We start from the raw sequence: 16,087 nt of genomic DNA on the forward strand, positions 1-16,087 counted from the left end.
GACCATAACAGAATCCATGCCACCGATGTCTTACACGCTGTTTGGTATCTTACGACACAACCTATTCCCGGCCTCTCAACTGTGATTAATGATCACGGATCAGCAAGCGATTCAGGTACGTATGAAGTCCCTCTGTGCTCCCTTGTAAATTATGGGAACAGAAGAGTGTTTTTTTAAAAAGGAAATCAAGACAAATGATATCAGTTTAATACTTTCTTAAAAGCTCTATTATCTTCATTGTCTCTTCTCAGATTCTGACAGTGGGTTTACACATGGACATATGGGATATGTATTCTCAAAAATGTGTAATGTGCCAGATGATAAATACGGATGTTTGTCTGGAAATATCCCTGCCTTGGAGTTGATGGCCCTGTATGTGGCTGCAGCCATGCATGATTTTGATCACCCAGGAAGGACTAACGCTTTCCTGGTTGCAACTAGTGCCCCTCAGGTAAATCTTTCAATTTTGATCAGGGGAAATAATTCAATTTTGAGATTTCTCTGAAGGAAATTAATTTTATAAATTTGACTTTCACTTTAGCTCATATTCACTTGGTGCCTGTTTATATTTAGCCCTGAGATAAAATTCTTAGAGACCATGCTCATTTTGAAAAGATATCATGGTTTGTTCTAAGTCATCAATGGTGCATATGCAACTTTATCACCCATGGGGATCCCTTCTCAATTTTCTTAGGAAGAAAAGCCGCTTGAATTCATGTTAATGAACTTCCCCAACAAAGAAAATCTGACCTATACAAAAATTTCTTTCTGAAAAGATTAGAGAACCAAATCTTTCTTAGTTCTCTAATTTAAGAATTAAAAGTTTCTTTGGATATAAATTTAAGACTATTAAGAATGTAAGGCTCCTTTGGATATAAATCCTATTCCTTTGAGATATATTCATTATAACAATTACTATTCTTATGGCACTTTTATTGGTTAGGAAGAATTAAAAATCAATTTATTTCATTCACTTAAGGGAAATTTTTTACCTGAACATAGTACTCCAAAAACAGTAACTTTAAAGTTCATCTTGGCATGTATTTAAATTTAAGTCCAATATTAATCACTAAGTATTTAGGCATCTCCATCTATATAATTAAACAATAAGCTTCACCTTGATTTAATCAGCTGGACCCATGTTACTAAGGATCCCAAGATCTTGCTTTTCTTTTTAGAGGATCTAGAGGCCAATCTGGTCCAGTACTCTTTTTTTTTTGGTCACGTTTGCTTTTTGTCTTTTTCCCCATTCTCCTCCATTTCCATACCCTCTCTTATAGACTAGTCTAGAATTTTCTTCCAATCTGTATACAATACAAATATCCTGATTTTTTTTCTCACTGCTTACTTTAATTTCTTTCACTGTGCCGTTCATACACCAGAGCATATTTTCCCTAAAGATAAGCAAATCCTTTTGCCAACACCATATACCATTCAATTTTCCTACACATGCATGCATTTTCACTTGCCTCACTTGGTATCTCACGACACAACCTATTCCCAGCCTCTCAACTGTGATTAATGATTACAGATCAGCAAGCAATGATAAATTAATATTTATTAATATTCATAAAATATCAATCTTCATGTCCTTGGTCTTTCTTTTTTGTCCTTATACCTTTTTCCCCCTCCATCTAAATCTACCACACTAGTCTCCAAGCATTTTTTAGGCAACTTCCTTTTCCTTTGCAGCTTCCCTCAGCATTATTAGAGAATTTCAAGCAAGTAGATATTTACTGTATACTTTCAATTAGTAGACAGGGGGTGATATTTCCTATGGCTGATTGTGGGGTAAGAATCTTTTGAATTAGGGGCTTCTCAGGGAGTCCATTCCTCTGTATTAGTTATATGTATTTAACTAAAAGGAAGTCACTCTTATTCTAGCTGTGGGAAGTAACTGAGTTACTTCTTAGGAATATTAGTATGTTTGCATATTTTAATATTTGCATATTTTAATGGTTAAATTCCTGTGCCCTGCAAAATAATAATAATAATCTGATAAAAGCTAACTCTAAGCCCTTCAATTGCAAGAATTTGAAATAAAGTTTCAAGGAAATGAAATAACATTTCAAGGAAATGAACTTTATCTTAAAAAAAAGGAAATTTAACCAAGAAAAGTAAACAATGTACAGCAATAAGTGATTCTTAATAACTAGCTGTCACAAGATTACATTCCGGTGTTCCATGATAAAGGTGGATTCCAAAAGCTTTGCATATTCTCATTTATTTTTGTTTTTTAATTTAAAAAGTTGAACTCTTCACTCTCGTCCTTGCCTAGGCGGTGCTCTATAATGATCGTTCTGTTTTGGAGAATCATCATGCAGCTGCTGCGTGGAATCTTTTCATGTCCCGGCCGGAATATAACTTCTTAGTTAACCTTGACCATGTGGAATTTAAGCATTTCCGTTTCCTTGTCATTGAAGCAATTTTGGCCACTGACCTGAAGAAACACTTTGACTTTGTAGCCAAATTTAATGCCAAGGTAACTAGATTTGTACCAGTCTTCATTTTCTGACCACATTGAAAGAAGTCATGGAATCAAAGTGTTGAACAAAACATTGCTGTCACCTCATATATGTCAAATGTGAAAATGAAAGGCAATGAAATGTTTAACCAGAAGCAGATATTTAGGCATTGGTCCCAACCTGGAAACCTGATACGCTGAGGTGCTGTCTGTATAGATTATACTTTGCACTGCAGAGAAATAATAGAATTCTAACTATCATTGTGTTTCTGTTTGATTTAATTTGCTCTCATCTCTGTGAAATGCTAACAGAAATTACCTGGCAGTAGTAAAGGTCAAAAACCTGAAGCAGAATTTCAAACATCAAACATAAATGCCCAAATGTTAACTCAAAATTTCTTATTCGTAGCCACATTATTTTAATAGTAATTTAAAACCTATGTTAATATTAAATAGCATTGCTTTTCAATTCCATAATTAATAATTATCCATCATTTGTTATTTTACTTTTTTTGGTGAGCTATTTTACTATTAATTTATGCAAGCCAATAACATTATTTGAAACAGCTGAGATGTTTCTCATTACTCGGCATTCTAATCTGCACATGGTAGGAAGACAATCAATATTCTGTTGTTTATTCTCCTGTTCAACTTTTGCTTTCATTGAGTCAGACCCCATTTTAACTTTGTCCCTCAAACAGGTGAATGATGAAGTTGGAATAGATTGGACCAATGAAAATGATCGTCTACTGGTTTGTCAAATGTGTATAAAGTTGGCTGATATCAATGGGCCAGCTAAGTTTAAAGAGCTTCATCTTCAGTGGACAGAGGGTATTGTCAATGAATTTTATGAACAGGTAACTAACTTAACTATTTCTCTTAATCCATATTGAGTCTGCTCATAAATTCCCTAAAGCTTCCAAAAGCTGTAAAAGCGTGATCAGTCTATTTCATATTCATGCTACCATCAGAAAAGGCACTGGCCAATTTTAATCAGAGGATTTAAAAATGACAAAAATTGGACTAAACTGTAAGCATAAAAACTCTAAGATAAAGTTATTTGCACGTATTAAGTAATAAATCGCCTTTCCCTGGACATTTTTTTTTTTTTTTTTTTTTTTTTTTTTTGTGGTACGCGGGCCTCTCACTGTTGTGGACTCTCCCGTTGCGGATCACAGGCTCTGGACGCGCAGGCTCAGCGGCCATGGCTCACGGGCCCAGCCGCTCCGTGGCATGTGGGCTCTTCCCAGACCAGGGCACGAACCTGCATCCCCTGCATCGGCAGGCAGACTCTCAACCACTGCGCCACCAGGGAAGCCCATCCCTGGACATTTTTAAAGAAAGATTAGAAAGAACTTTTTTGAGCATTAATAGGACTTATATATAAAATAAATGTTTGTGCTTTCTAGAAAATAATGTATTGCCTTTCCTCGGAATAAATTCATAATCAATCCTGAAATATTGAATATAGAAAAAATGTAAAGGAAGGAGAAAATCCAGTTATAATAATTCCACTACATAGGCATAACCATTGTTGATATTTTGGTATAATTCCTTCATTAATGTTGCTAGGTAACTTCTGGTTTACAATCTGATATTTTTTTTTCCAGAAATGAATCAGTTCAAAGTAAACACTTATACAGTAGTACTGTTAAACATAGATAAATAAGAATATCAGAAACTATATAATCACAGAAGACATAATTCAACCCAAAGCTGGGTTGAGGTAGCACCTTTAATTGAGGAATAAATTACTTTAAAATTTCTGGCAGCCAAGGCAAAACAAAAGGAAAACATGATAGATTATCTATTTGTTGGATATTTATATCCAGCATTGCCTTTTAAGATGCATTTATATTCTAACTTATACTCTAATATAAGGAACAATGACTAGTGTGATAAGAAAGGTCATCTACTTAGACATTAAACCATTTCTTGTATTTCCCCTTGATCAGAAACCAAACCCTCAAGATTACCAAAGTGGTAAATGGCAACAAAGCAGTCTGATAGAAATCTTAGTAATGTGGGGAAAATCTCTTAGCGGTCCAGGAAAGAAAGACTTCACACATATGCCTGGGTTCTTGCATATTTGCAAATTTTAGATGCCAAGGGAATGGTGACTTTATTTGTATTTTACACTCTCCTTGTCGTTTGCCTTTCTAGTTAACTGTTCCTGTTACATTCTTATTTCTAGGGTGATGAAGAGGCCAGCCTCGGGTTACCAATAAGCCCTTTCATGGACCGTTCTGCTCCTCAGTTGGCCAACCTTCAGGAATCCTTCATCTCGCACATTGTGGGTCCTCTCTGCAACTCCTATGATTCAGCAGGACTGATGCCAGGGAAATGGGTGGAAGACAGTGATGAGTCAGGAGACACCGATGACCCAGAAGAAGAGGAGGAGGAGGAAGCAGCAAATGAAGAGGAAACCTGTAAAAATAGTGAATCTCCAAGTAAGTTATAGAATCTCTCTCAAATGTGCTTCTCCTGGGATTGTTTTCTTACTTAGGTTCACAAAAAATTTGATGCTTCTCGTGAATTTCATAGCTGAGTCCAAACATCACCTGCTGCAGTGATTATGGATACTCCCCCTTCCCCAATATCATGATAATGGAAATTACAGACTGTGGAATCTATTATAATACCATGTTCATAAAAAGGTATGTTCTCTGTTATGAAGTAAGACAATTAAGTAATCAAAGCCTATTTCAGAGTATCTGAATGATTTAGGAATCTCAAGTACTATCTAGACCAGCCATAGGCTTTTCCTGGCTTGCTTCGGGGGAGGTGCTAAAATGGTAAGAGGTAGTAGTCACTCATTCATTCATCAAATATTTATTAAGTACCTACTCTGTGCCAGGCATTCTTCTAGGTTGTAAAGACAGAGCCGTGAACAAATCAGACAAAAAAAAAAAAAAGAAAAATCGATCAATCCTTGCCCTTTTAGACTTATATTCCAGTCGGGTCAGCAGACACTAAGAAAGGCAAATCAGTAAATCTGTAATATGTTAGGTACTGATAAATGCTAGAGTTTAAAAATAAAAATGAAAAGTAAGAAGGATATGAAATATTGTGCAGAAAGATTAAAATCTTAGATAAGATAGCCATGGACGGTCTAAATAAGAGATTCTTTTTTTCTTAAACCTGAAAGAAGCAAGGGAAGGAGTGATCCATGGAAAGAGATGTGGACAAAGCATTTCAAGGAGAGAGGAAAGCAAACCGTGTAAAGGTCCTGACGTGGACACTGGCTGGGTGCTCAAGGAGCATCAGGAGAGCTGGCAGGCTGAAGCAGAGGAAGGGGGGTGGGGAGCGGGGCCTGAGATGATGGAGGGTTAGAAGATAGGGCTCTGCAGGTCACAGTATGTAGTCTGGCTTTTACTCTGAGTAACATGGGAAGCCATCAGAGGTTTTGAGCAGAAGACTTAGTTGATTCAAGTTATGTTTTAACTGGATTGCTTCAGCTGCTGCATTGAGAATATTCTCGAGTTTGGGGTAAGAGCAAGGGTGTAAGCAGGGCAGTGTGTTAAGAGGCTGTTGAAATTATCCAAGTGAGAGATGACTGTGGCTTTGGACCAGGGTAGTGTCAATAGTGACAGTGAGAAATGGTCACATCTCGTCATTGATTTGGAGTGCATCATGTAGCCGTTCTAATCTGTTCAACTTAAGTGTCTATAAAATCAAGATTATTTTTCTTCACATCTTGAAATATTCTCCACTATTTCTCCTGCCATAGGGAGGAAGCCCTAATAGCATAATTAGGAAAACCAATAACCCTTACAGTGATGTTGCACAAATACTGTTCCTATGTTCATGGGAGTATAGTATGTGGTTCCTATCTACCTTCATAAAGGAAGTTCAGTCTTAATATTGATATTTTTCAAGGCCCTTACCAAAAATATTACCAATGAAAGACATTATGATCATTTTTTCCTTTTTTTTTTTTTTTTTTTTCCTAGCACAGTCAGGGAAATGCATGACTTAGTTCATTTGGCCATCTAGGTAAAGAGATATTCTAACGTGTGTATTAACCTATTTTGCCCTCATATAAGGGCCCTGTCATAAGCTCACATAAGCAGAGATCAAGAACTCATTATTAACCATAGACTGGTGAGATGGGGTAAGTTTGGCTTTAGGTCAGACTTTTGCTTAAGGTCTAACCCATATATTAACTATTATACAGAATGGGAGGAAAATCAAAAGTTGTTTTCCTTCAATATTCTATTATCAAAGTAATTTTATTTTATTCCTCTGATGCTTATCAAAAGATGTCTATTAAAAATTTTGTGCTGATCTTGGGATTCAGAGGTAGGAGCCAAGACAGGATTCATGGATTATTCATTTTCTCATTTACTAAACATGCATGAATTTTATATTTTTACTTTTTTTTCATTCAAAGAGCCAGGTAATTTGCTGTCTGACTAAGGACTGGACAGTTTTTCCACTGAATGTTATTGGAAAGTGTGGTCAGCTTAGCCTCTGGAAAAGCTTTGTTCCCGTGGGCCCTACTTGATTGCTATTTGAACTCAAATACATTGAAGCAACGCATACATAATCTAGGCATCAAGAATTGAAGAACCTAGGTTAGGAGATTTAACAGGCTCAACTCGTCAGCATTGGCTTTAGCAGCAAATACAACAACCAACCAAATATTCGATTTGTCTCTGTTCTGTAGGGTTGGGTGGCCATACTGACTCTCAGATTCTGATGTGTTACTCTACTGACCTTCCCATTTTTAATCAAGCTCACTAAAGCAGGAATGAGAATTCTGTGGATTCTGTTTACTAATGGCTTCTAAAAGTCAACTGGTCACCTTTACGTTAAAATTTAAAACATCATCAAGAATGATTTGATAACCATAGCTTTTGAAAAATTATATTTGTACTATCCCTTTATAGCCAAGAAAATGATAAATCTTGGGCAGTGTTAGTATCTAGTAAAAATTGGCCACATGGAATAACAGAATTCTAGAAATGGAAGGGGAATCGGTGATCATCCAGTTCAGCTGCCTCATTTTACAAAAGTCGAAACTGAGGCTCAGAAGTTTGACAACCCAAGGTGTAGATGGATTCCACAAAACCAGAAAGGAAACCCAGGTCTCCTTGTTTCAACCCCATTGTTATTGACTCTTAGTAATTTTAATTTCAGGATTCATATTGACTGAGATGGTTAACTTGATTTAACCTGAAACCTAGATTTCAGAAAAAATGTAAATTAAATATGCACTGATAATTTCAGCAATTTGCAAAACTTGGAGATCTCTCAGGAAACACAGAATAAAATATTTCAATATGGTGTCCTGGGTAAAGAAGGCATTTTTTCCCCACCTCATAATTAAATTTGAAAGATTCCTACAGCAAACTAAGAGGTTTCTAATGAAGTACTAAGCTGCATTTAGAGTTTGAGCAATGAAAGGATCTTTGTTCTCATTTCAAAAGGTTCCAGTGCTGAACAATTTGGCTCTCAATACAGGCATGTTTTAGACCACCTGCAGGCTCTAATCTACGCAAATTTATTTAGTACAAACTTTCTTCTACGTCACGTCACCTTATTCAGTTTAATTCCAGAGAGGTTTATTGCTCATGTTTAGCAGCATTAATAAGAGAACAGCTGCTCTCATGGGGGCTGCCCTGAAAGGAAAAAGAGAAAAGTTGAGCCTTTGTTAGCTTCTTCCCTGTGAATGCGCTACCGTGAACGTGTATAACTTTTGGATGGAATAATCACCTTGAGCAGTAGAGCATGTGCTATGACTGACTCAAGTCCATCCTTCCCCCAGCGATCATCTGTAACTCGCTTGACTCAAAGGATTAGGTTAAAAAGTATATTAACATGTAAAGATTGAACTTAACTACAATAAAAACAATGTAGAAATAAACAAGTAGATAGCTTTGATAGAAAAGTAATTTTAAAGGTTTGCTCTTAAAAATTGAATGGATTAATATATTTTATTGATTTCTATAGAAAGAATTCAGATTTTTTTTTCAATTTTATTTTATGTATATATTGCCCTTGTTAAGAATCTTATAACTGAAGAAATTGGTGTTATGCTCCAGGGCCCCATGCCCTCTGCCTGTACACATGCCCTTCACATACCTAGAATGCTGCCAGCCCGTTCTTCACCCAGTGTATTTAATTCTCATAATTTACATCTCAGCTCAAGTGTCATGTCCTTTGGAAAAAGTCTTATCTACTCCCTCACAGGTTGAGTACCTGATGTTGCCATACTTTGATGTGTCAGAGAGAAATTACACTGCATACTTGTTAAAAATGGTAAGGAAGACTTTCTTCAAGACTATTGCAATAGGAGAGAGACATTGGACTCAACTCCATTGAAAACAAAGGCAGGAGAGTTTTTACACGCTGGAATGAGCTAAGGAAAAAGTACTGAGGACCTTAAAGGGGAGTTGGTCAATGTGATGAGGCCATTTTTGTTTGCTAATTAGTGCTTATTGAAGTTAGGCTCCTTCCTACCCACAGAGATCGGTGATAGGGACCCTATCTTTCTTAATAATTGCATTTCAAAGGGCTGGCTCCCAGGTCCTTAAGATAGATGTTTCCTGGGTTGTCAAACTGGCTAGAGGCTGGGAGAAGATTTATCTACATTACCAAGGGGCAGAGAAAGAATTTGCAATTACAAGTTTTAGATCAGGGTCCTAGAGTCTGGAAGAAACCTATCTAAAGTTTAGTGAAGATGAGGGGAACACTAAGGCCATCTTGGTCACTTATCTAGGTCCATCGTAAAACATAGCATGTGTATTTCAGCTTTGATCTTCTGGGCCCTCTCTCCTATAGACGGTAAGCTCCTTTAAGGCAAACTCTGAGACTCATTGGTCTTTGTTTCCATAGCATCCAAAAAAATGCTTGTCAGTTAGTAGGTGATCAATATAAGCTGATTGTTGGGTCCATCTCATGAATAAGATAATGAATATAGTAAATATTTTTTTAAAATTCTTGCTTATGAGTCTGCCTGTATCCATTTCCCCCCCACCCCAGCATTCATCCAACTTAATAATTTCCTTATGTGTCTGTATGGTTCAAAAGTAATTCAAAATAATTTGGTGTCCTTTTTCTGAATTATGTTTTAAAAATTGATCTTATCATATTTTAAGGTACAAGAAACTTTTTTAATAATAAAACTGTTGAAGGAATCATTAGCACTTCCACAAAAATTTTGGTGGATGGCATATCTCATAGCAATCGGCTTTTTTTGTTGTTGTTGTTACTGTTACTATTTTTTTCTTTTGTTTTTCCTTCCAGATTTTACATGGTAAATCATTACTACTTACTTAAATAAATTAAAATTTCCTTGCAGATCATCCTGGTAACTTGTACTGTTAACTCTTTAATGTAGCCTCAGATCAGAATTTCCTGTGGACCACGTTTTCATACCTTTATTATTTTTATCATCAATCACTTGTCAACACTTCACCATGTACTTGGAACTGTGGAACAGAAACTAAAGAGAACATAATTCATTTAGTAAACTCTTACTGAATACTAACTAAAGTCTGGAGCTTTGCAGATATATACGCAAAAGGTGGGGGGGGGGACTTCTGTCCATAGAGAAGTTTATAATCCAATGTGAGAATCTGCCTAACTAACTTCCAAATTCTTGGCCTATGTCTAAAATGGTCACTTGAATGAAGGCACATTGTATTCTGTGCTTAGAAAAGAATAGCTGCCTACTTCACCTCTCCACTTGGAGGTCTCCCAGACACTTCATGTTCAACATACGCCTCAACTCTGCTCATCTAATGTGCCCTTTCTCAGTACATCGTGCCACTCAGCTGTTCACGTCAGAAAGCTCAGGGTTGTCTTTGATTCCTCCCTTCTTTTTTCCTTACATTTAATCAGTTGCCAAGTGCTGTTGATTATACCTCACAAATGTATCTCACATTTATCTACTCATCTTCATTTCCATGGTCCCCATCCTAGTCCAAGCCACCATCATCATGCAGCATCCTCCCAGCTAAGTCATTTCCCTCTCTTTCTGCCACCTTTCAAAGACTTTGTACAACTCAGTGTAATTGTCCTTACTTGTTTACTCTCTATTTTCCCACTGGAGTCAAAGCTCCCTGCTAGAGGAGTTTGAAATTAATTTTTTAGTCCACAGGAAACAGAACAGTACTACCAAAACTGTCTTTTTAAAAAAATGAATATTGTAGACTTTTGTGAGTTGAATTGGTTGACAAAGTAGAGGAACACGTAACAAGGAATTATTTCAATAATCTAGGTGGAAAACCTTGAGAGTCTGAATGGAGTGAGAGTAGTAACTCCAAGAAACAGACAAAACCTTGTATTGCATGTTACGTTACCAGATATTAAATACTGTTCATAGTACATCTCAATGATATGTTAATGGTTCATGCCATCTTCCTCTTATTTCCCCACTCTCAAAACTGATTAGTACAATATACACATCAAGTGATGGATATATGTATCCATTTGGTACTTGACCCCTATGAATAAGGGGAAAAAACTGTCATTACTCAACACACAAATAAGTAGTCTAATTTGGTGTTTTCTCAGGAAAGAAAACTTTCAAAAGAAGAAAAGTCTACTGCCAAATAACTCAGCACCTTCTGCAGAACCACAAGATGTGGAAGCAAGTCATTGAGGAGGAACAGCGGTTGGCAGGCATAGAGGATCAGTCCCTGGACCAGTCCCCCCAGCAGCACCCCTCAGAACAGATCCAGGCCATCAAGGAAGAAGATGAAGAAAAGGGGAAGCAGAGAGGAGAGGAGATCCCAACCCCAAAGCCAAACCAGTGACCATGGATAAATGAGCTACATTTCTAAACAGAGTGACTTGTCACAGACTCTTTTCAAGCCAGCACAACACTTAGACACAACACTGTAGAAATATGAGAAGATGGGCAAACGGCTATGGCATTTTGGGATTCTTTGCATCTTATATGTGTTTATTTTTACAGTGAGGTACATGGTTTAAAAAACTCTCACTCAGAGAAGCTTTCACGTTATAACAACACCAGCTTCTAAGGATTTTTTTAAAGGAAGAAGTATATATGTGTGTGTGTATATAAGCTCTCACATAGATCCATGTAAAACATATTCACAGACACACACGCAGACACACAGACACACCGAAAAGCCAGGATTCCTGGCTCCACGATTTAGTAACATTCATGTTAAGATATATAGTGGTCACTGTGATATAATAAATCATAAAGGAAAAACTAAAGGAAAACAAATTCCAAAGGAGATGGTGCAGCTTTAGCCGGGAAGCAGTGTAGCAAATGTAGGTTACGACTAAGAAGCTTTTGCTCTTAGTACTGAGGGATGAAAGTTCCAGAGCATTGTTTGAATTCTTATACATCCTGCCAACATTGTGTGTGTGTGTGTGTGTGTGTGTATGTGTGTATGAGAGAGAGAGATGGAAAGGATGCTCATGTGTATGTACATTTGTGTGTATGTAAAGAGAGATTTTTGTGGTTTTAGTTGTTCATAGCATTGCTGCAGCAGACGACTCAGCACATGTGAACAAACAAGATGAAGTTCGCTCTGGAGAGTCTTTAAGAGGCAGCCATCCTTGCCTGCCTCTACTTGGCTTCAGTAAAAGTCCCTCTGCAGAAGGAGGGGATTGGCAGGCTGGGGGACAGGGCCACGGGCCTGTGCATCCCTTCGAGGCTCTCTGTCACCAGCCTTAAACCGGGAAGACTGAGGCATTTTCCAGTCTAGTTGCTGAATGAATGTATAGGAGGTGTTTGTCTGTATGTCTGTCTGTCACTCACCTAAAAATCAAATCACGATGGAAGGGGATGGAATTCTTTAAACAGAAACACCTCAGAAGGAGCTGAAGTCAGGTCTTTTCATCAGGTTACAGTTCTAAAAGGTCGCCAGAGAAGGCCTGGGAAATGGCTCTTAACGGGGATCGCCTATGTCTTAATTTGCTGCAAAATGTGTGGTAGAAAAAGAAAAAAAAGAAAGGAAGGCAAACAGAAACCCACTCTGGGATAGCTAGTGAGAGAGAGATGAAGTGGATAATTTCAACCTAGGGTTTGGTGTTTATTGACATAATGAAAGTCTGATTCTTGGCAACTGGTGAAGATTGGCTTTTGGGTGGCAAAAGTCGCACGGACAACCCTGTTGTACTGTTGCACGCACGGTGTGATGGGGTGACTTCTAGCTGTAATCTGGCCCATTGTCATGTTTCTTTTGGCAGGGAAGACTTGAGGGATTTGGGGGAACTGGGCCTATCATTGACAGTCTTTTTTTTTTTTTTTTTTTGGTTTGTTTATCTACATTTGTTTATGCTGTGAGCCAAACCTCTATTTAAAAAGTTGATACTCACTTTCAATATTTTATTGCATATTATTATATTTGTCATGAATAGTTATCTTGATGTAAATATAAAGATTTGTTTTTGTTTCTGTAGATAGTCAACTTTTTTTTTAAAGGGAAAAGGGAAACATTTTTATAAAGTTCTATTTTAATCACCATTTTTATACATTGTAGCTCTCTCCAAGCCCAGTAAGAGATGGATGGTTCATTTGCATGGAGGTCTGTGAACACTCACTCATCTACCTGTTCTAATTTAAATGATAATCGGATACAGTTATTTTATGCCAATTAAATGAGGATGCTGCAAAGAATGTTTTTTCACTAGCAACTCTGGCTAACTTTTGGGTAACTTCTGGATCCACATCTCCCAAGCGAAAGACTTTCTTAAACAATGAGGAACGTTTATAATTGGTGTCCCTTTCTTCCCAACACTTTTTGCTTCTAACATTCCTTTGATACTCTATCCTGGCCTGCTCATCATCTAAACAACCTTAGCTTCAAGTAAATCTTGCTTGTGATTTCTACTTTTTATTTCCTCGCAAATCATAGAAAAGAGTGTTTACATTAAAAATGCCTTCATTTCTCATAAATGGATATTCTTCCCTTCCAAAGCAATGATTATACAATAATCCGTGGCATTTTTTAAATAAGGCAAAGATAATACAATCCAAAATAAACATAGTTTCAAGGCAAATTTCCCCCAAAGTAGGAAAATACGAAAAGGATCAAATAGATGCAGATTCTACCTAAATAATGAGAATTTTTTTTTTTGAGTTAACATCAGGTCTTCATTATTTAGACTTACTGAGTTGTTTTCCATTTTTTTTAGTATTGCCTGTGTGTCTCTATGTTTGCAAAACTTACTGTGAGTCAAATACATTTCCCCAGTGAATTTATTTTCCTTCCATGGCAAATAACAGAAGGGGGGAAAAAAGCATTTATACTCAAATGCCTCTTGTATCTAATTAACAAAACTAATCTTTCCCCCTGCTCCAAATGCCATATGTCTCTAAAATAAATGTAAGTCCAGGAAAAATCTAGGTATGGAGCAAGTTAAATGGTGACAGAGTAGTTATACATTCATAACCATATATTGGTGGCTTCCTCAACGCTCCATGACCCCAAGTAGGGGCCCGCCTGGCTGCCAGAGTAGAGGTCTAAGCACACTACCTGGTTTTTGCTTTGTTCTGTTCTCAAGTACATGAAATAATCATGGCCAAAGCAGTAAGAACCTCTTCATTCCAGAATTGTGCTCACCAGTCTAGGCAGATTATTTTTTTTTTCTTCAAAGAAAGATAAATTGCTAGTGTATTAAAGCTAAAGTCAGTTCAAGAAAAGGAATGGCGATTCTTCAAGTGCTTGACTTTCATACACACCCAGTATATCCCACAGGATGCCGAGGGACATGAAAAGATATTTTCTGCTAGTGATGGTCTCCCCGTCCTTGGTGACAGCAGTATTACTGTGTTCACTTCCAACTCCGGAGCTTGCTTCCTGTGGTGCCAGTGTATTTGTTGCAACTTACTACATTTTTATATGAGCCTAATTATAGGTGCCATTAGATAAACTCAGGTCTTTCAAATGAAGGAATGTCTAGCCCATTTAGGGAAAAGAATTGTATGGACAGCCATGAAACTAATGGTAGGAAAAGTTGGAATTTGGTGGCCTTGATGCTAGTGGTTGCTTTCTGTTAAGGAAAAGACCAGGTATACTAAGAATGTCATCAATGTCATTTCCAGCATGCTGATAGAATGTCTTTCTGGTTATCGATCTAAGCCAACCTTGAGAATATTGCTTCCTTGGTGAAAACACTTCAGCATATTTTAAAACTATAAGTTATTTTTGTCATTTATATAAGACCTGGTTTTGCTCTTAGTCAAAGATGAAGACAGTAGCTCTGTACAGGGATTTATCTACATCGGTCTTCATCTGAGAAGTGAAGGAATTTCCTCATATTATGTTTAAGAAAATACCCACTTTCTAAACACAGAACACGAAATTATGTCTGTTCCGTTTTGATGGGATCCCAGAACAAATCCTAACCATTGCAATCTCAGTAAAACTAAAGACGATGGTATGTCAAGCGGACTTCATATTACATGTATAATACGTATTGCAATTTCCTCACACCCCTGCCTCTCTTGATTTGCAATGTCCTGATGTCCCCTGTCACTTTCCCAGAGAACTTTCTTTGAAGGTAAAAGCTGTGCAAAAGGCATGAGACTCAGGCCTATTTTTTGTTTAAATGATGGAAAAACATAAATTATTTTCTAAGTAATAAAGATATGAAAATTATCATTGTAAATAAAGTCTAAAGTTTGAAACGACTGCTTTACAAAAGTGAACTATTTGTGTGATGAACAACTCCTAACTAATGAGAAGTAAAGAATCAAGATATCATTTCTATTCTGCTTTAGGAGGTATTTTTGGTGCTTCCATATCAATATGGGGATCTCCACTGTCCTTGTCATTCAGTTTTTCTAAAATAATACTGAAAACCACAATAAGGGTCTTATTGCCCTTCTCTTTCATCCTAAGTCTGATTCCCACTTAATACTTTTCCTGGTTTATATGCAATTTTGGAAATAAACTGCCTTTTCAAACGGGCAGAAGGCTCCAGTAAAACAGAGTTCTGTAAACTTTCATAATCTACAGTAAATCAAATTCTCCATATAATTATCAGCTAATGGGTGTGGAAAAAATCAACAAATTTTCAAATGCTAATAGCTCAACTCCAGGTATTTGAGCACTAAAATATCTATATACTCTGAAACCAAACTGAGTTCCTTTCAACTGCCTTCTCTCCTATCAAGCAGCAAGATACTTTATAACCAGTTCTAAGTCATTCATTTCTCTTGAGATTTCCCTATGAAGTAAAACTATGACCTTGCTGATACTGTCTGTCAGTCCATTTTTCTAATCTGTCCAACAAAATGGAACTTTAAGATTAGGAGACCAATTCACCATTTTAGGTGAAGAACATTCCAGATTTAAACTATGCTTAGCTTTTCTAATCAGAGGGAAATGTACCAGTTTTAGGTACTATGATATTTACGCTCACACTACAAAATCATTCTAATAGAAGGTTAACAATAGTGACAAAAAATAATTGAGAATTTTGTTGCTAAATATGTTTGAAAATACAAAACTGAAGATTAAGCCATTATTTAGTTGGTGGAACTCAATATCTGGATTCAAAAATACTGATCCGGTATAGATTGTTTTAGTACAGATAAGACTATAAACTATATGGAATGGTGTATAGATGGAAAACAAAATTGGCTTTTGACATGTGCTTAAGGCTCTTATGAATCCAAATTCCCCATCT

At 36.8% G+C, this 16,087-nt stretch overlaps 1 protein-coding gene across 1 annotated transcript in view; it reads left to right on the forward strand.

Annotated features, from left to right (window-relative positions):
• PDE3A (phosphodiesterase 3A) overlaps positions 1 to 15,086 on the forward strand; it is a 313,671-nt gene extending 298,585 nt beyond the window's left edge. The window contains exons 11-16 of the mRNA XM_060112140.1: positions 2 to 115; positions 252 to 451; positions 2,279 to 2,482; positions 3,166 to 3,321; positions 4,659 to 4,914; positions 10,988 to 15,086. Of these exons, the coding sequence (XP_059968123.1) occupies positions 2 to 115; positions 252 to 451; positions 2,279 to 2,482; positions 3,166 to 3,321; positions 4,659 to 4,914; positions 10,988 to 11,229 (1,172 nt within the window). The 3' untranslated portion in view covers positions 11,230 to 15,086. The remainder of the gene's footprint in view (position 1; positions 116 to 251; positions 452 to 2,278; positions 2,483 to 3,165; positions 3,322 to 4,658; positions 4,915 to 10,987) is intronic.
• The last annotated feature ends 1,001 nt before the right edge of the window (positions 15,087 to 16,087 follow it).

The sequence above is a fragment of the Mesoplodon densirostris genome, chromosome 11 (genome assembly GCF_025265405.1).
Source record: "Mesoplodon densirostris isolate mMesDen1 chromosome 11, mMesDen1 primary haplotype, whole genome shotgun sequence".
NCBI classification, from domain to species: Eukaryota; Metazoa; Chordata; class Mammalia; order Artiodactyla; family Ziphiidae; genus Mesoplodon; species Mesoplodon densirostris.